At 45.6% G+C, this 21,100-nt stretch overlaps 1 protein-coding gene across 1 annotated transcript in view; it reads left to right on the top strand.

Annotated features, from left to right (window-relative positions):
- Positions 1 to 13,263, top strand: part of LOC138284455 (fatty acid desaturase 2-like) — a 100,928-nt gene extending 87,665 nt beyond the window's left edge. Inside the window, exons 9-12 of the mRNA XM_069223229.1 lie at positions 10,015 to 10,111; positions 10,496 to 10,575; positions 10,777 to 10,902; positions 12,485 to 13,263. Of these exons, the coding sequence (XP_069079330.1) occupies positions 10,015 to 10,111; positions 10,496 to 10,575; positions 10,777 to 10,902; positions 12,485 to 12,536 (355 nt within the window). The 3' untranslated portion in view covers positions 12,537 to 13,263. The remainder of the gene's footprint in view (positions 1 to 10,014; positions 10,112 to 10,495; positions 10,576 to 10,776; positions 10,903 to 12,484) is intronic.
- The last annotated feature ends 7,837 nt before the right edge of the window (positions 13,264 to 21,100 follow it).

Below are 21,100 nucleotides of genomic sequence, written 5' to 3'. Positions count from 1 at the left end.
TGAGTTGCTTGTATTCCTGTTAAGAAGAGCCTAGCCTGGCAGTTCGGGCTGGCAGTTCCCATAAGGAGCAGGGTCAAGGCTGATTTCCATATGGCTGGGTCCAGACTGAGGTGGCATGATGGGCGAAACACAATGGACTGGGATGTGGCCCTGAATGAGCGCCAGTAGCTGAGATTAATTCAAGCATTCCCTCAATCACTATGTTAGTTGTTGCCCCTGGTAGATAAAACAAGAATACCTTTTACTGGGGGTAGGGTTGATGAGGCACACAGGGAAAGTGGGTGATGGCTCTAGCAATAAAGACAATACCAAAACAATTACTTGAGATAGGGAGGGTAAAAGAGAAGGATCAGTGAAACATGAAGCTCTGAGACAAACTCAGGAGACAACAGAGCACAGGATTTGAATCGGTGCAAGTGGGTGACAACAACTTTCTCTTTGACAAGTCAAAGTGGACCTAATATACATCACGAGGAGTCTCACTTGTGTGAAATTTGCAGTCAGAAAAAAATATTCATGGAGACAATCTGTGGTATCTTCAAGAGGAGGGGAGGAAGATCCAAGGGCATGTCCAGCTAAGAGCAACATGTCATCAATGTTACAGATCCTATGCAGAAATAGGTGAGAGACAGAGACACTAAATTAGGTTTGAAGGTGCTGAAGGGGCAAAGAGTCAGTCTTGAGGATAGGGGGAAGTTAGCAGAGGTGACATTTATAACATTCAGGAGGAGTGGAAGGGTGCCTCTCAATAGTGGACCATTCTAGGGATGGCTGCAATTAAGCTATCAGCTACTGAGACTTTTGTGTATACATAAGGAGAAGGGGACATCATGCAAATAGTAAAGTTATAACAGTTGTTGAAGGTTTGATCCAAAGTCAATGTCCATCAGGTGAAGAAAAGTTTCAGAGTTGAATAGGGCTAAACTGAAAGGGATTAAGTGAGACAATAATACATATTTGCTTTACATAAGTCTACTTCAGACAAAGCGCCATGGTGAAAATGCCCACTTGTCAATTTACTACAGATGCTGCTGCATCTTGAATGCAAGTTGTACTGAATCCTGAAAGGGGTTTTCTTGCGGAAAAAAGTATTTTGTTCTTTCAAAAAGATGATAAAGTACTGAGCAGCCTGTGTATTAAGGGGAGCACTTTACAGATCTTTGTGGTGCCAGCCGGGAATGACTGAGCCAGGTTTCGAATCCTCATGAACTTGGGGCTTCAGCGCTCATTATTCTTGCGCTACAGAGGGGTCTTTCAGCCTCCCATGATACAGATTGTTTCCATTAGGTATTTTAGGCACTTAAGGTTGAGGGCCTTGTTTTATGAAAATATAGTGGGTGTTTATGGGGATCCAGGTCAGTACTAGTGAATCAGGGCAAAGGAGTTTTCCTAGTGGGCTTCTAAAATCTGAGATGGTTCCTTGGTACTTTTTCAGATCCTAAAGTCAAAATGCAGCATTTGACACAATATTTCTGAAAAATGCCCAACTTCATACTTTACAGACACCCATGCAGAGAGCGGAGTTTGCTTGTTGTTTTTGGTTTGTGCACTTCCAGACAGGTGTTGCAATATTTTCAAGGACTTCTTTATGTTCCCACTCAAGTCACTGCAGTGTAAATGCTGTAGGTCCCTAGAAGGAGAATACACAAAGTATAGTAACCTAGCATACCCCTTAAAATGTTGACTAAGTGCACCAAATCAATTTCCATAACAAAAAGAAAGATCACTTTAGCTTTTCTTAGCACACCTGTAATTAGTGCAAATGCTTTGTGTTAAACAATATCCAGTTACTCCGTAGAGAGACCACGGTTAAACAAGGAGAGATTGACATGAAGTGCTACTACTTTAAGAAAGCAAGCGAACCAATTCTCCAGTCTTAGGGCCTGGTTTAGAGTTTTGCGGAGGGGTTACTCCTCCGCAATATTACGATCTACATAGGCTGTTATGGGATCATAGTATGGTGGACGGGATATCCGTCACATTTGTGACAGAGTACCCACTCTGCCAAACTCTAAATCAGGCCCATAGTGTGGATACAAGACTATTCATGTTTTAGAAGAAACTTAATATTGCTTGATAAATGACTTGATATAGAACACATTATACATTGGTACAGATGATATCAAAACATAGGGCACTGTGTTTCAGTAACATTCTACTGTTTTTTTGTTGGTCTTCACCAGGTGAAGACCAGGTCTGGTTGTTCTTTTACATGGAACGCAATAGGCCACACACCCTGATCCAGCCCCTGAAAGGTAAAAGAAGAAGTGACCTAGTTTGCCATTCCTGCAGTGATTTTGGTGTTTCCAGTCTCCGAATGATGTAGGGAAATTGATAGCAATGATTGAAATATGGAGCCAATGATTCTATCTTCCAGTGCTTTTACATTTATGACCAGGACAGTAAGCCATCATTACTGTGCTTCCTCTACCAATACGGAAGGGGGGCAACTAGGGCAGTCCGTTTTGGAAGTGCTGGACTACAGGCGCCTCTCTCCATCAGATAATAAGCAACTGTGACAGGATTCTGCCTTGCCGAGCCTCATCACTGAAGCAAAGCTTGAGTCAATGTCTGGACATACTCAGGACTGCTTGGGAGATGCTTCATATATACACATCACCAAGTATGATGGAAAAAGGTGAACCACAGCATCTATAGGTTGGAGCTATTACTATAGTTCCTTCAAACAGCCTTTCTTAATTTGTTTACATGTCATATCGTTACTTTAAGTTCCAGTTTTGTGGTCTGTCACTGGTGGCGCAGCCTACATCCCATTTTGTGCTGAGGGAAGTCCTGTTGTGAGACTTCTCACGTGGGGGTTGGGAAGATATGCTGCGAAGCAGTGGCTATTGTTTTTTTTTTTCCTTCTGCCACTCTGGGGTTAGTTTAGGCTCAAAACTAAGGGCCCAATTTGGAGCTTGGCAGACAGGGGACTTTGTTGCAAAGGTAACAGAGAATTCTGTACACTGAATCCCGGGTCCGTCCACATCAATTAGAGACAAGCAGACCTTCAGTTTTCCGTCGGTGGAGCCCCCATTGGCTCTGTTGAATTCCCTACTTCAGCTTCCAGGAGAAACGCTGGTGTGTTTGATTTATGGCTGGCTGCTGGTGCAAGTTCTTCCACACCATACTAGAGCTGATACCGGGCCAATACACGACTTAGGACTCTGCCATCGGTGGGTATATTTAACCAGATCTCAGATTTCACAAATGCAGTTAGTCCTGAGGATGGTCTCGTGTACTTAACACTACAGAGCCTGAAACACTGACACAGTTCCACTACTCTTCCCTAGATTAATTACCATTAGGAGACATTCTACAGCTCGTGGGTGTGTTCTTCTGATTGTTTTTTGAGAGTCTCACACATAGTTATTATAACAACGCGAATGAACTGCAAACTGGACATGTGTGTGTCTGATTGCTTTTCTCTGTATTCCTTCTAATGTATGTTATTCTGCAATCTACATAAAGTCAATGCAACAGCTTTATTTTTGTACGCCTGTTTTTCATTAATTGTTTTCATTCATTTTCCTATCCATGATTTATTTTGTTTATCCAATTCAACTTACATGTGTATTTGCTTTAAAATGGTTAAACACTTAATTGCATTTAATACCTACAATTCAATCCAATGCGGCATATATCTTAGACGCCAAAATTGCTAGACTAGGTATGCCCTGTTTTATGATTGACACCCTGGTTGGCCATTAAATTTAGTTCATTCTTTTACTCAAGCTAGCAAGTGGTTATTGGGCCGCCCTTGCTTTGTAACACGGGAAAACTTTCCCTAATGGTCTGACAAAATAGGGACCATCAGAAACATGTGGCGGTGAGGGACAGAAAAAAAAAAAAAAATGACCCCCAAAGTCTAGAAGTGTCTTGGGATATGGGGATCATTCATTTTTTTTTTTCGGAAACAAACTCATCATTTCTGAAAAACAAAAAAAGTTTAAGTAAGTGTCGGTCAGACACCAGTCCAATGTATTTGTGCATTGAAAAGAACTGCTAAGGCAGCGGTTCCCTTTAATGTAAAGGGATGACCACTGTGTTGTAGGTCATCTCTAAATTTGACGGCAGTATTCCTCCCCCACCCCCACCCTCACACTATTCTGACAGACAGGGTACTGTCCATCAAATCCTATATCAGGCCCTAAGCATTGGTTAAATATAGGGCCAGACAAAATGTTGTAAATACTTTTTCCAGATTCATAAGATACAAAGCAGTGGCGTTTTAAAAAAAGTGGAGGGTGGGATTTTGGATGGTGAGAAGTGAAGGTACACATCACCTACGACAACATAAGCAGCCTTCAATGACCGAGGGGGAAGAACAATTCCCTGTGCCAGCTGTCTCATCTATTTTGGACAGGACATCTGACTGGAGGGAACGTGTCAAACGAAACGAAGTGTCACCTTGGGCCAAGTCAGGAAACTTGGCCATTTTCACAAAAGACGATGTTTCCCAACTTAGGGGGCTAAGCTGTTCACTTGACCCTCCTCACCTACTCCATCTCCCCAGGGGTAGGTTATGTCATAAATGCTAAAGAAGATATTCAGTCACCATGAATAGTCTTGATGTGCTACACCAATAACGCAAACTGTGAATGAAAATCTATGAGCTGTTCGGGAAAAATCTAATTCTTCAAACATTTTTAAATGCAAGAATAGCCTCAAAATCATGCATAAGTATTGGGACCTGATTCCATAAAGTGGATGCATCAACAGAAAATGTCCCGTCTACCAGTACTACATCAGAGGAAATAAGGCTGCACGGTAAGACACGTGGATGAATTATAACCTGCAAGAAAGGTAACCCTTCCTTTAGGAGTGAATCACACACAGAGCTTTGAATTACAGACATTACTAATGGAAGGAGTACTCCTGTTCACCATAAGTGTGCCTGGACGTGGGCAAGCATGGTTCGAGCCTCTCAGGAACCAGATGCCTACCTCCCGCTCGGTCCTCATCCCATGCGAACTGGTGAGCCAAAATGGAGCTGAGCCAAGCAAATAATGAACACGGGCTACTCATTTACGACACCAAATAACTTAACGCAATGCATGGTCCTTTGGTATTAAAAAGGAGAGAGTAGAATATATTCATCAAGTAGCTGAATTTTAAAATGTGGCTCAAATCCAAGCTTTTCCGCATGAGCGAACTGTGTGATTTCAGGCAAATCACGTTACTTCACTGGTCCCAAACCAACTGTCAAAGTTGACAGCATCTTGAAGCAATTCGGGGCCAGATGTAGCATTATTGCAAATTGCGACTTGCAATTTGCGAGTCGGAGCGACTCGCAAAATGCAAGTCGCAATTTGCAATGCAGAATGGTGTCTCAGACACCGTCTGCGAGTCGCTATGGGGTCGCAAAGACCCACCTCATTAATATTAATGAGGTGGGTCGCAATTTGCGGCCCAATAGCGACTATAGGCACTCGCAAACATGGAGGCCTGCTGTAGTCAGCAGACCTCCATGTTCGTGACTGCTTTTAAATAAAGCAGTTTTTTTTTTTAAGTGTAGCCCGTTTTCCTTAAAGGAAAACGAGCTGCACTTAAAAAAAAAAAAAATACTTTAGTTTCGGTATTTTTTCAGGGCAGGTAGTGGTCGCTTGGACCACTACCTGCCGTGGAAAAATAGTTTTGGGTCCATTCACAAAGGGGAAGGGGTCCCATGGGGACCATTTCCCGTTTGCGAGTGGGTTACCATCCACTTCAAGTGGATGGTAACTGCGACTCCATTTACGACCGCATATGCAGTCGCAAATGGAATTGCATTCCACTGCGAATCGCAAATAGGAAGGGAACACCCCTTCCTATTTGCGATTCGGAAATGCATTTTGCGAGTCGGTCCCGACTCGCAAAATGCATTTCTGCATGGGAAACACGCATTTGCGAGTCGCAAACGGCAAATTTTGCCGTTTGCGAGTCGCAAAGTGTTTCCTGCATCTGGCCCTCAGTTCGGCATGTGCACTGTATACAAATCTTACTTGTTTACGATGTACTAGACAATAACTTTGTTCTACTTGTTTAAACCATATGGGCCATTCGTTTTTAAAAACTATTAAAACTATTCATTTTAACTGCATTATTATAATGTACAAAGTGAAAAACGAGCATTCAAGAAAAACATTTTATTTTTATGTGAAACAACTTTTATGATGTTCCTACATGATGGTTCCTGTGTCATTTACATGTCATATCTTTTGATAGTTTGGCTCGTGCCTTGGTTCTTGGAGCCAACCCGGACCCTCAGTTCTGACTCAGTTCTGACTCAGTTCTTCCTAGACATGTGCTGGTTTCCCCATTCTAGATGAGATGTGCTCATGGCATGAGTCTGCAAGAGGGTACTCCCCAATGTCTCTTGAGTTTTTGGGCCTCATCTAGGGTTTGACAGAGCAGGAGGACCGCTGAAGAGCTGTGGTCGCCCGGTTCTGCCACACCTGGAGTCACTCGGCCTTATTTAGTGGTGGGAGAACCAGTCAGTGACCATCTGCAGCGCCTCTGCTGGCTCTACCAACCATAACTGCTGACACTGTGGTCGGGCGACCACTGGGTCAGAGCAGGGTCTGTCCCAACATATTGAGAACAGCGCGACTGCAGCAGAATGTACCTGTACCCTATTTGTAGAGGCCTTTTGTATTTTGTTTGGAGAATGCAAACATCCAGTTTAGGAGTTTATTTTCTCTAAACAAACAAAAAAAAAAGTTTGGCAAGCTGATGCCTTAAATATGGCGCCTTCTCTGCAGTCCTGCGCTTAATTGAAGTCGGTGGTTTCTGAAGCTTGGCACCGGCACTTAATTCCCAACACCAGCACTAATGACAGTCCACCACATGGTGGCGTTGTCCAATTTTGATATGAGTACAACATTAGTGTTTAATAATTCAATATATATGAATAATACCTGCCGCCTACGCCATCCTTACAGCTGTGGGGGCCTGAAATAGTCTGAATTATAACACTTGTAGGAATGTGATGATTAGTAACTGTGTTGGTGCTGTCGTTGGTAGCACTGACGGCAATGGGTGGGGCAAGCTGCCGAAGCCTTCTGAGGAGGGCTTAGTCGCTGAATGTTTTATACATTAAGCACTGTCTGCAGCACTGGACGAAACCGCACCTTGGTGGCTCCCTTCACGGCCCAAAGATTCCTGCCAGGCAGAGGAGATCCTCGGGCGAACAGTCTGCTCTGCTATTCCGGAAAGCCGGAACATGTCCGCCAGCGGTTAAGTGACCCCTCTCGTTTTACGCATGCCAGTATACATACTCCACTGAGTTAATTTAGTCTTGAAAGAACTGGGCAAATTACCACCTACATTCTATGAGGGACAACGACATGGAAAAATATTTTTCAGAGATTTAAAATTTATAAAAAGTTATTCGGGAGTCTGAGCTACTGGTGTTTCAGAGAGAAAGGCGATTCCAACGGGACTCCATGGAGCTGTGGTTTAAGGAAGGAGCAGGCACACTTTGCCAACTGTACTGTTACAAAAAGGAACACGCGCTAACAATGAGTCCGACCCGAAAGGCACAGTCCGTCCCGAACCGCCGCCGCCTCTGCAGAAAGATAAGAAGTTTAAGTGCGGCAGAATCAGCATAAACGGGGAAGGGAGAGAGCGGACCCTCCAGAAACAGGAAAACAGAACCCAATCAACATAGGGGGAGGAAACCAGGGTTTGCCGATTAGTCCGGGAACCCCAATCATTTGTGGGCGCCTTAGACTGTGGCAGAAACGAGAAAGGAGCGGATGTATTCTGAAAAGCCCAGCGCAGGATGATAAACTGATCATCAGTTCTTGGAGCAGGACTGAGTCAATTTCCTCAACATTGCAACCAGATCCAGGTAATGTGCGGTCAGCAGGAAACAGCATCCCTTCAGGTGGGCAAGCGGCAGGGCTGTGAAAAGGAAGGCAAGCCCAGGAACCAGAGAGAGGCATGGGTAGGAAAGTGACAGGAGCAGCAGGATGTTACTACCGTGTTAGGAGGCACTGCAGGCTGGTACAGAGAGGGTGTGTGCGGAAGAGGAATGTGTAGCAGTGCGCAGAGGGAAGGGTTAGAACAATGGCCACTGCAATCATACGGCAGGGAAGGACCACATTATGTGACAGGGTTGAACAAGTAAAGAGGCCTATTTTGTGGCAGCATTACTCCATTATTGTGTGGTTCTCACGCGTGTTAACAATATCTGGGCAACGGTTTCACCTCATTAGTATCTGTTTAACAACTAACAACAGCAATCAGCAACTGAAAGGTGACCAGTTAATCTTTGTAAAGGGCCTTCCACTTTGCGTCAACACATAACTTTGGATTTATTTGAGTCAGTAGCATTTTTTTGTTGAAATCTGAAAATTCTGGACTAGATAATGGATTATGTGGCAAGTGTGGCAAATCCATAATCATGCTGGAGATGCCACAGCCATAAAATCACAAAATTCCAATGTCCCTGGTTATAGCTCTTCCATTGCTCAAGTGGCAGAATGAGATATGCTAGCGCCCCTTTCTGCAGATACCACATCTTCCTGCACAGTCAAGAACCTCAATTTGATGTAAGACACCCAGCACCTCTGAGAAGATCCCTGCGGTCCCACTGCCACCCAGCTGAAAGTGGAATACAAGTGGGGCCTCTTGACCTAGTTGTAGATGCTGCAAGCCTGGACACCAGTCTGACCTCTTTCCAGATAGTATCAAAAAAGGGGGAAAGATAAGGGGAAGGTGCTACTGTGAGCCACAGAGGACAAAGACAATTGGTAGACAAAGCTCACAACTAAGCCTACTGAAGGAGCCTGAGCTTTCACAGCAGTGATTTCCACCATTTGAAAGACCACTCAATTAAAGTGATGTTTAGATCTAGCTGTCCACCACAATTCACACATAGCCCTGAATGTGGTAATCTTGTCTGGGCCTTTACATTAAGATGCAAGTGTAGTGTTACCACTACAGTCAGTGAGATGACACACTGGTCCACATCTTCAACTGAATGACACATTTTCAAGATTTTTGTTTCACATCAGAAATAACACTCAATACACCTACTCTTCCCCTTTCTCCATCTCTCTCTCCTCAATTATTTTTCATTCTGTCTCTCTCCCCTTCTGTCTATCCATCCATCTCTTGCTTGCCCTCTCTCGAGTTTCTTATGTTTATTGTTGCTGGATATCTGGTTAATTATCTAGTCCTATACCAGTGGGACCTCATCTTTGTGGGTTAGCTGGTTAACAAGTATATATTTCAGGCTCTGGAGCATCTGGGATTCTGTTATAATTAGATTCAGCTTTAATGTAATATCTGACATTATACCTACTTATATATTCTAATTGGAAAATATCAAGCATGGTGTGACTAGTTAGGAACTGGGACAAGGAAGTATCACATTTGGAATCATATTATATTTACGTTTCCTTGCCTGTGCTAAATCACTGATCACTGTAGGTGGTGTTGATAGGTGACTCACTATTGTCGTCCACTGTTTCCCAGAGTCCTTTGTGCTGTACTTGATCAGCTTGCAAGAGGTGCATGTGTCACTTAGTGTCTGCCTGCAATGGCAGGTTCACCTATAAATAGGGACCTCACTCCACGTGCAGATGTGTTTTATCACTGATGACCTAACACCATTGAGAGATTGATCAGTCTCCTCCATAACTCCATGAGAAGGTTTATCAGTCGTTGTGCAATGTCACTTAATAGATCAATTAATCCACCACTGACCACTTTTTTCCCCTAGGCATGCTTGCCCATCACTGGTGACCTAATCCCTTTTACGACTGACTTTATCACTGATGGTATAGGTTCATGGCCAGGTTGATCAGTCACTTAGGACCTTACTCTTTTCACATCTCTAATTATTGCTGTAATTTGGCAGGTGTCATGGGATGCTTGACCTCTGTCCGTTCAATTCCAGTCAAGTGATCGGGCAAGTTTCATGTTGTAAAGTTGACCTCAGTGCATGTGCTTCGTTGGATGTTACTGATGACTTCCTGGTGGAGCCACATTATTGTGTATCTAATAATATTGTTCCTTGTCCAGGTTTATCGAGTCTCACTGGTTTGTGTGGGTAACACAAATGAATCACATCCCGATGGAGATTGATAATGAGAAATACAGAGACTGGCTGAGTGGTCAGGTATGTACAGAAACCACCAACTTCTGAAGCCTTTTTGAATGTCATGTCCCAAAAGTATAAGACTTGCAAGGCCAATGAATGCTCATGAACTAACATCTGAAATTCAGAGGAGAGTACTATGGTGGTGTTTGTGCAAAATGATGGTGCTGGTCATGAACGAGGATTGTGTTGAGCTCCATAGTCACAAAAAGGTTCTACAGCATGTTGGTGTGAGGTGCTGGGTAGAGGCGGGTGCACTGATGTTACTCTTGTCGGGGAGCCAGCTGCATGGTGCAAAGAAGAGGCCTGGGAAAGGGTGTTGGTGTGACCTTTGATGTGTGAGGAGTTCTACTGTGCAGAAAATCAGGGTACTTGTAACCTCATCTGGGTTTCTTGTCTACACAGTTGTCTGCCACTTGCAACATTGAGCCATCCTTTTTCAACGACTGGTTCAGTGGGCACCTCAACTTCCAGATAGAGCACCAGTGAGTGGCGTTCACCCCTTGCCTTACTCCACATTTTCGGACTTTTGCCCTTCTGCTTCCGACTCTCCCTATCTTATTCTCTCTCTCCATCCTCCTCCCAGATGACTTCTTTCCTCAGGCTCATCTTCTTTAAACTCTTGTCGCTTCTCTCATCTGACCAGGATGATGGGAATGGCTCACAGTCTCCCCTCTTTCTCCTAGTCTGTTCCCCACAATGCCAAGGCACAACTACTACAAGATCGCTCCGCTGGTGAGGTCGCTGTGTAGCAAATACGGTGTGCACTACGAGGAGAAGCCGCTGTTCAGGGCTTTCCAAGATGTTGTCCGGTAAGAGAACACAAAATATAGTTATTAACGCTGTTGAGGAATGAACGGTGGATGAAAACAGTTAACAATGTATTTCTATCTTGCAACAGTAACCTTTGACTTATATACTAGAAATACACTTTGAGTGCTTTTTCCTCAGTAGTATTGTATTAATCGTTCCCATTGACTATTCATGAAACACATGGTATTCAACAATACTTTCATTACAGTATCAAGACGACTAACATCTTGCAGTGCCTGATTTAATATTTGTATCACCCCTTGGTACACAGCATCCTTAGGAAAATAAACTTTGTTTGTTAGAGGGCGAACCACGAGTGCTGATTAGAGATAGCAAATAAGCTGAGATTGATGTCAAACCAGGAGAACAGCTAGGACAATTACTAGAACCATCAATGGGGAAAAGATTGCCTCCAAGCTAGCACAGCCCCTGTGAGCATAGCCGAGCGGGGTGTGACCACTTTCTTCCTGGTAGTCTTTGAGGTGGTGCATTGACAGCCGCTGTTGTGCTTTTTTACCGGTATGGGAAGAACAGTCACCTCAAGAACTTTTACCAGGCCTGCTAAGCTGCATCAAGTACCCCAATTACTCCCTCCACCCCCGCCCTGTCCTTTCACAAGCAGGACTCTTCCTGCTTCCTTGTGCCGGTTCACAAGCCTTGCTTCCTTCTCTTGACTTCACCTAGGCACTGCTGCCTAAAGGAGCGCTTAGCCAGTTCTAATCTTGCAGGCTGTGAATGAAACGTGGGGCTATCCCATGGGGAACCCACTAGACCAGGGTTCTGCAAAGTCGGTCCTGGAGAGCCGGGTCCATGCCAGATTTTTAGCATATCCACAATTAGAAAAATGTAGATTTCTGAAACATCTTGTTTCTAAATGTGGATATGCTAAAAATCTGGCATGGACCCGGCTCTCCAGGACTGACTTTGCAGAACCCTGCACTAGACTTTCCTACTGTGCAATGCCACTGAAATTTGAGTAGGCCTAGGGCAGAGTAAGTCACATGTCATCAGTGTCTGGTATGGGAATATCTATGGCCCAGGTCTACCCTGCCTTCCAGAGGATAATACATGCTTGGAAATACCTGGGCGGGCTTCCCTATAAGCTACTCATCCTCAATTCAGCATGTCATTTTTAGCTGAGTTTCACCTCTGTGTCTTATGGTTTGTAATGTGGCACTTGGCCCGTTTTCCAGCATGCTGGTGATTTTGAATTCCCTCTGTATCTGCTATTCTGTGTCATTCCCATTACATGCAATTTTGTAAGGTATTATTTATCTTCTGTGTTGTGTTTTGCCCTGTATCTATCATTTTTAATATGGCCTGCATCTGCTAATTTGTGATGCAGGCTGCAGCTGACATTCTGATTCGTGGCTTCCAGTTTGTAAGATGGCCTCTATCTGACATTTTGTGACACTGGCTGCATTTGATGTTTCATCATGTACCCAGTGAATTCCATTTTGCACATGTTCTGTTTCAGCCAATTTGGTTCTGTGAGAAGCTGCTACCCATTAGTAGAAGTGAGATATTACTTGAAGGCGTTCTGTGACCCTCATCTCATGTCTACATTTCCTTTCTCTCCAGGTCCTTGAAGAAGTCTGGGGACCTCTGGCTAGACGCCTACCTCCATAAGTGAAACTGGCCTCATCATGGGAGGGAGCAGAGAAGGGGGGGGGGGCGGCAGGGGAGTCTTCCTCAGTATTTATGTGTAATCTGTGTGTCTGTGCATGAAGGAGAATCCCCCTCACACTCTGAGCCCCATCCCTCTGCTAGCGAGCCTTAAATGCAGTTTGGCCGCCTTGAATGGACTGAAACTTCAAGTGGCTGAACCATGAACATATGTAGCTAGGTGACATAATTTGAGAGGGAGACACACACTAGAATCCTACCTGCTCCAAAGCCTTTAATCGTGTGACTCTAGCACGCATCTAGCAATGTCCACTGCTGGCGATGGACATGGGGGACCAAGAACCCAAACCAAGAACAAGTTGCCTCAAAGCACACACTTATGGTCATATGTCCACCCACTGTGTGCAGGTACACGCTTTCGGAGCCTGTTAAGTACACGCCCAGACTTAGGCTGTCCAATATAACCATTCGAAGCCCTTCAAATCACCCTCCCTCTTTCATTAAATATTCCGATTTCCAGTCTGTTTAAATGCATCTTTTTGCAGCCCATCAAAAGCACACCTCATGCCTACCCAGTATCAGCCAGTCAACCAGGCCCACTCATTACATATCGTACCCTCAACCTTTAAATACCTGATTTAAACTTGTCAGATGAAAATGCCAGCACCATACACCAACTCGCAGCTTTTCAGATGCCCCCAACTCTTGGCCTGCCAAATGCATCGCAACCTACCTTGTTGAATACCCCCACACTCTAGTTTTCCTTTCTACCTGCTCTCTCTGCTGATATAACTTCAGGTACACATTTCAAAGATACAAACCCTACTACAGACTCGAAGCCTTTCAAAACACCTGCTCACAACCTGTCAAATATGTCTATTCTCAAAATACAGAGCAAACGTTCTCTCGATTTGTGAACACCTGCTCACAGCTTCCGAAATATAAACACTTACCCTGGTCGGTGCACGTGCTCTTAACCTCTGAAAAAAGCAACTTGTTAAATACACTTGCTCTCAGCCTGTCATACAAACCTAGTAACAGTTTGTCAAACACACCAGCTCTCAGCCTATCGAATATACCCGATGTCTACCTGGCATAGGCATCAGATAGCAGCGTGTTAATCACACCTGTCCTCAGCCTGTGAAATACACCTGATCTCAGACTTCAAGTGCACCTGTCCTCACCCTGTCAAGTGCGCCTGTCCTCACCCTGTCAAGTGCACCTGTCCTCACCCTGTCAAGTGTGTCTGTCCTCACCCTGTCAAGTGCGCCTGTCCTCACCCTGTCAAGTGCACCTGTCCCCACCCACCCTGTCAAGTGCACCTGTCCTCACCCTGTCAAGTGCACCTGTCCCCACCCTGTCAAGTGCGTCTGTCCTCACCCTGTCAAGTGCGCCTGTCCCCACCCTGTCAAGTCCGCCTGTCCTCACCCTGTCAAGTACGCCTGTCCTCACCCTGTCAAGTGCGCCTGTCCCCACCCTGTCAAGTGCGTCTGTCCTCACCCTGTCAAGTGCGCCTGTCCTCACCCTGACAAGTGCGCCTGTCCCCACCCTGTCAAGTCCACCTGTCCTCACCCTGTCAAGTGCACCTGTCCTCACCCTGTCAAGTGCGCCTGTCCTCACCCTGTCAAGTGCGCCTGTCCTCACCCTGTCAAGTGCGTCTGTCCTCACCATGCACCTGTCCCCACCCACACTGTCAAGTGCACCTGTCCCCACCCACCCTGTCAAGTGCGCCTGTCCTCACCCTGTCAAGTGCACCTGTCCCCACCCTGTCAAGTGCACCTGTCCTCATCCTGTCAAGTGCGCCTGTTCTCACCCTGTCAAGTGCGTCTGTTCTCACCCTGTCAAGTGCACCTGTCCTCAGCCTGTGAAATACACCTGATCTCAGACTTCAAGTCCATCTGTCCTCACCCTGTCAAGTGCTCCTGTCCTCACCCTCTCAAGTGCACCTGTCCCCACCCTGTCAAGTGCGCCTGTCCTCACCCTGTCAAGTGCACCTGTCCCCACCCACCCTGTCAAGTGCACCTGTCCTTACCCTGTCAAGTGCACCTGTCCCCACCCTGTCAAGTGCGTCTGTCCTCACCCTGTCAAGTGCGCCTGTCCCCACCCTGTCAAGTGCGTCTGTTCTCACCATGTCAAGTGCACCTGTCCTCAGCCTATGAAATACACCTGATCTCAGACTTCAAGTCCATCTGTCCTCACCCTGTCAAGTGCACCTGTCCCCACCCTGTCAAGTGCACCTGTCCTCACCCTGTCAAGTGCGCCTGTCCTCACCCTGTCAAGTGCCCCTGTCCTCACCCTGTCAAGTGCGTCTGTCCTCACCATGCACCTGTCCCCACCCACCCTGTCAAGTGCACCTGTCCCCACCCACCCTGTCAAGTGCACCTGTCCTCACCCTGTCAAGTGCACCTGTCCCCACCCTGTCAAGTACACCTGTCCCCACCCTGTCAAGTGCACCTGTCCTCACCCTGTCAAGTGCGCCTGTCCTCACCCTGTCAAGTGCGCCTGTTCTCACCCTGTCAAGTGCGTCTGTTCTCACCCTGTCAAGTGCACCTGTCCTCAGCCTGTGAAATACACCTAATCTCAGACTTCAAGTCCATCTGTCCTCACCCTGTCAAGTGCTCCTGTCCTCACCCTCTCAAGTGCACCTGTCCCCACACTGTCAAGTGCGCCTGTCCTCACCCTGTCAAGTGCACCTGTCCCCACCCACCCTGTCAAGTGCACCTGTCCTTACCCTGTCAAGTGCACCTGTCCTCACCCTGTCAAGTGCGCCTGTCCTCACCCTGTCAAGTGCACCTGTCCTCACCCTGTCAAGTGCGTCTGTTCTCACCATGTCAAGTGCACCTGTCCTCAGCCTATGAAATACACCTGATCTCAGACTTCAAGTCCATCTGTCCTCACCCTGTCAAGTGCACCTGTCCCCACCCTGTCAAGTGCACCTGTCCTCACCCTGTCAAGTGCGTCTGTCCTCACCCTGTCAAGTGCGTCTGTTCTCAGCTTGTGATGCACTAGACAGAAGATCGTCAAACATACCTGATGTCAGCGTGTCAAACACAACAGCCCTTAACCTGTGCAATACATGTCTGGTAAATCTGTACACGAGCACAGAGTCGACAATATATCCCCTTCAACTGGTTATATAAAGAAAACGTCTTATTCTATTCAATAGATCAACTCGCAGTCTGTTAAAGCATCTAGAACAAGGGCTTGTAAAACGGGAGATCTCAGGCTGCCTCGTGTCAAGCCTGAGTGGCTTAAATACTCCTGTATTTTCTTTATATCCTGTTCCTTGTAGTTTTACCTTTCCCGTGCGAAACGCAGGGGTCCGATACCAGGATGTCAAAGAAAAAAAACCGGCGTGACGGCAACTGGTGTCATACATGGGACAGCTTTACCTTCTCCGTGAATCCCTCACTCTCAGTTAGTTTAGCACGCGCCTATGTTGAACATGGGTTATACACATTCTCCCGATGCCACCTTTTCGCGCCTATAAAATCCAGCCAGTTTCAAGAGAAAGAAGGCCATCCTTCTGCACAGCGCTCCCTTGCTCTGTTCTGCACTCAGTTCCTCCCTGTTGAGTTTACGCAATATAATTACCTTACATGTATTCATATGTACATACGTCCTCAGTATGTTACATATATGTCTGCTCTTTAAGATAGTTGGCATACTCAGTGGGTCCACACATTCAAGAGTCATGTCATTTAATTTACTATACAGACGAAAACTATGAATGTTCCAAACAAAATTAATTCCTGTTGCCTGTGGAAGTGAGCTAGCGTGTGTAGAAATACTTTGGTCCAGATTAAACAAAATACCAGTTGTGCTAATTTGCACCAAAATGGCATTTAACCCCATATCACGTATTGTGAGAGTTATTCCGCATTTCATTTTGCAGCAGATGACATCAGTGCCGCAATTTCGTCTAAATAGATACAGTAGGCATGACTTGAGGTGTGGCGGACGGAGTACAGTCCGTGAGGACGGAAGAAGACATTACCACCACCACCCCGACAGACCATCCATCGACTGACAAATTTAGAGCTGATCGCCGGCCCGACAGGCATCTAGGTGCATTGAAAGGACCGCTCAGGGCAGTTCCTTTCAATGTACAAAAGGTTTGGGGGACAAACTAGTCAGTTTTGTCAGTTCCCACCAAACTTTCTCAAGTTTTTTAGTTTTTTAGAAGCAAACGTTTAATGCAAGAATTTATTTCATAAACCCCCCCTAAAAAATGACTGCCACAATAGGAGTTTTCTCCTAGCGTCTCGAGGTCATTATTTTTTTCCTCTCTATCGCCGCCAGGTTTTTCTTGGTGGTGATGGGCAGGAAGCAAAAACTTAACACTACTCTAAATAGGGAGGGAAGGGTAGTTAGCCTCAGTGCTTAATTTGAGCTGGTAGTTGCCGATGGGGGGCATCAGCACTTATTTTTGGGGACCAGAACTTAATTTTCCTCTTTGCTTATTTACCTTTGCACACCCTCACTGCTTATTTCTAAGCTTGTTCCAAGCTCTCCCTTCCTGTTCTGCACACACACTCTATTTGGCCAGTCTGCATTCTATGCATGTTCTGCACAACACAGATGCTTGTTCTTACACGGTATTTGCAGAGGCATAGCTTTGGGAGGGGGGGGGGTGTTTAACTCCCTGATAAATGTATTTTGTGTTAAATAGTTGGGTACATGTGCTTTCAGTCGGGTATTGTGAAGTGTTTGTCGGATTTCACCAGGAATTTTTACACATAGACAAAAACGCACACACACTCTCTCCCTCTTTCAGTTTAGAAAGACAAAAAATGTTGGTTATTGCACTAAATAATGTATTTTCTCTCTCTTAGTACACCTACCAAAACACATTCCCCTCCCTTTCCGCTGCCCCTTAAGCACCACCAGTGTGCCATGCTTGTTGTATAATGTATTTTAACATCATGTGCCAGCGTGGTTGTCTGGAAATGTGAAGCTAACACCCCTACAGTCATACTAACCAAGCTACCCCACTGGGTATCTGCTAGTTTTGTAGACATTCTGCTTTACTTGCACCCATGCTCTGCTTGTTTTGTGTAGTATCTCTGTGTCTGCGGGTACTTTGTTTGAGCCTTAACCACTGCGTTGTGATTTGCAATCTCCGACCTGGACAGATACATATTTTTTTATTCTTCCACACACCCATACATGTTGTATACGAGCTCTTCTTGTTCAGACACATTTGCTCCTATTTATTTCCGCATGTATGTATGTATGTACGTATGTAAATAGGTAATGGTACTTATATGGATCCATCTAGCTGGGAAGCAACACAGTACTGAACTAGCCCGAGATCCTGGGACATGATTCAAGATCGGTGACAGCAGGACGGGTCCAGTAGGCCCTGTGTTTGGAGTGCGGAAATCCTGCTCTCTTAAGAGATGAGTCTACAGTTTCTCTCTGAGTTGCAGTAGGGTCAGACCAACTCGACACTGGGGGGGATTTTTATTCCAGAATCTAGGGGCATGCATGGAGGAGACCTGTGTTCTGCCCTTTTCCTTTTCACACTGTCTTAAATCTGGCGAAGTCTTCGCTTGTACTAGACACTTGAGGTAGGCTTCTTGGTGTCTATGGTCAGATTCCACTCATGTCCTGAACAAACTGCGTGTTCTGTTCACATTCTATGACTGTTCTGCCTACGTTTCTACTTGCTATTCTCACTGCTTGCTTTGCACATATTCTGCTTGCTCTGCACTGATCTCATTTCTTCTGCAGACAGGTGGCTTGTCTTTCTTTGTTCTCTGAAAGCTGTTTTCCTTGTTTGGGACTCGCTGCGTATCCTTTACACATCCTGCCTCCTCTGCAGCAAGCTTCTTATCGGCGCACCTTTTCTGTTAATTGGATGCTTGTATGAGCTTGTTCTGTACCTGAGGAGTTCCGGATAGGTCCAGAATGGCCAGAACATTCCTGATTTTAAGAATAACTACTGACTATGTAAATGAGTCCCCTGAGGACTTATTGTGTGCAAATCTATTTCATGTAGAAATAACAAAAGTTTGGCATAGTCCCATCTCTCCTGGACATAGAATGGACATCCTGCTCCAACAGGCTCACAAATGGCATGCTAATCTCATTTGCTAACATATAAAATCTGCACATTACTAGCACGGTTGTTTGGCTGTCACCGTCTTCATTACACTGACAAATCCCGTATGGCATTTCATCTAAAACGCCACCTACTTTGGGACCAGACGCACAAACTCCCAATACACACTTCTAGCCCCGCCATCACCTGTATACCTCTGTAAGTGATACACAAGAGTGACTTTCCGTGGAGGATGCAAGAGAGAGGTGAGAAGGGGAGGGCACCACTAGCAGAGGAGGCTAGAAGTGCCTTAATACCCCACTAAAACCAAGAGGTCACTTACCTCACCTTCAACACTGTCTCTGTCCCCCCACCCGTGCCCTCCTGTCTGTCATACATTACAAACTACTTTAACTCTCCTTTCCATTCTGTTCCAATCAATTATCTAACTACCTAGCCCCTCTCCTAACATCCCTGATTCTTAATACCCTCATCCTTGTCTCCAGTGGTTAATTTGTGAATAAAAACGTGCAGGTGCCCAAAGCTCTCCTCTGAAACATGCGGCTGCTGCAAATAAACATGCGAGCACAGAATACTGAGGCAGTCTAATCCTAAAGCCATCTCGGGCCTCTTAAAACCATTTACAGCTACTCCCTAACCCTTCAGCTCATTCTTGCAGCTTTCTGCTTTCTCCTTTTGTGACGCTTTTTCGTCTATCTTTCCTCCGTCTTTCCCATATGTGGCTTTTGCTCGCAGTAATTGGCTGATGCAGAAAAATAAGTGCCGGCCCTCAAAAATAAGTGCTGGTGCCCCACTTCCCCCACACCCCTTGGCAGCCCCCCCTGCTCAAATTAAGCATTGCTTGTACCTCATCCTTGTCCCCTGGCACCCCCTCCCCTTTCTCTTTTACCCTGCCCTCCCACCTTTGAGTTTTTAATTTTCCCATTACCCTTCCAACTCTCTCACTCCACTGTCATTTACTTGCCTGTCTCTCCGCCTCCATTTTCTCTGTATTTCTTTCTGTTTTCTGTCCCACCCTCGTCTTCCCCTTCTCACACTTCGTATCGCTCAGTGTTATTTTTCAGTGGAGAAAGCGACGAGAACTGAGAACTGGAGAGTGAGCTGTCACAGGGCAATACCCTCGCACCCCTCCTTTCACAGACCTGGAAAGCCCTGCTAGAGGTCAGGTGTAGGATCTCTACCCTATCGCCCCCTCGTCTCCTGCACCCCCAACATCCAGGTGAGGAATAATACACTTGCTGCGAAACCACAAATCAGATCATGCCTATACAGCAATCTCCCAATCCCCTTCAATGCAGTTGTTTGCCGGGAAAGCTCCCAGTGTCATTCGAAGCCAGTCCAGCCCTTCCAGATGTTGGTCACTTCTCATTAAGGCAGGTGAATGTAAACGTAGAGGACCCACGCAGAGCCATGGCATTACCCACAGCCCCCGTGGAAAGAGCGGAACATGGCAGTTTACAATCAGACATTAACATAGGTTTAGGGGAGCGAGGGCCAACTCTCCTGTGTGGTACTGTTGATGTCTGACGCTTGTCCTGGACTACTGCCTGCTCTTAGAATAATGTTTGACAATAAAGCAATAACTGATGATTTTTGCTTAGAGCACTGTGGTGTTTGTCTTTCTTGTGAAGGTGATGTCCATGTGTTGCGTTATTGATGTTGACAGTAATATAAATTAGCTGTAATCCTGAGGGACCAGGATGCCCGAGCTGTAACCAGGAGACCTAAACTGTAGTCCCGAATATTCATGATGCCTGAGTTAGTTACTGGAGAAACAGGACCCCTGAGCTGCAACCCCAAAGAATCAGGAGACCTGAGCTACTTCCTGAGGAACAAAAAGAACCAAGTAATAATTTTAAAAATAAACATTATGGTTCCAGAGATGGCCCAGGGGAGCCTATCCCTGAAAGTGAGCTTAGTGGAAGAATGAGAGGTGCACAGCTGCCAGAAGCACTCTGGACATAAAGATGAGAGTTGAACTGACATCGGGAGGGATATACTCTGAGTTTATAGGAATGAATTACTTTATTAGATCCAGCACTGTTCACCTGATGTCCAATGCCCAATCCTAAAATACGAGTGAATTACAAGTTGAGGTTTGGACATTATAGTCTCACAAATCGAAAGTCCTTTGAAAGAAAGTGTGTAATTTCACCCAGAGTAACACTCAAAATGTTGGTTTCGAAGATTTAATTTTATTAAATCCAAATGTCCAATTATTTAAATTTTTTCCACGCGTCATTCCATTGACATACAGCCAACACATGTCTCGCCCCTTACAGGGTTGGAAACCTGGGGCTTTCTCAGGGCTGTGAAGTAGATGAGCTAAAAGGCTTATTTACAAAGGATGACTCTTTCTCAAAGGAAGGAGAACTGTTTGAACACCTGGTGGAAGGAACAATGGTGAACGTGAGGGTATGTAGAAAGGTGTTGAGGAAAAGCCCAGTAAGGTACATTTTGACAGGTTAATTCGTTTCTCTAAGCCGTTCAGGATATAGTTCACC

The sequence above is a fragment of the Pleurodeles waltl genome, chromosome 3_1 (assembly GCF_031143425.1).
Source record: "Pleurodeles waltl isolate 20211129_DDA chromosome 3_1, aPleWal1.hap1.20221129, whole genome shotgun sequence".
Lineage (NCBI taxonomy): Eukaryota > Metazoa > Chordata > Amphibia > Caudata > Salamandridae > Pleurodeles > Pleurodeles waltl.
Note: the sequence above shows the minus strand (reverse complement) of the source record. Positions and strands in the feature narration are given on the sequence as shown.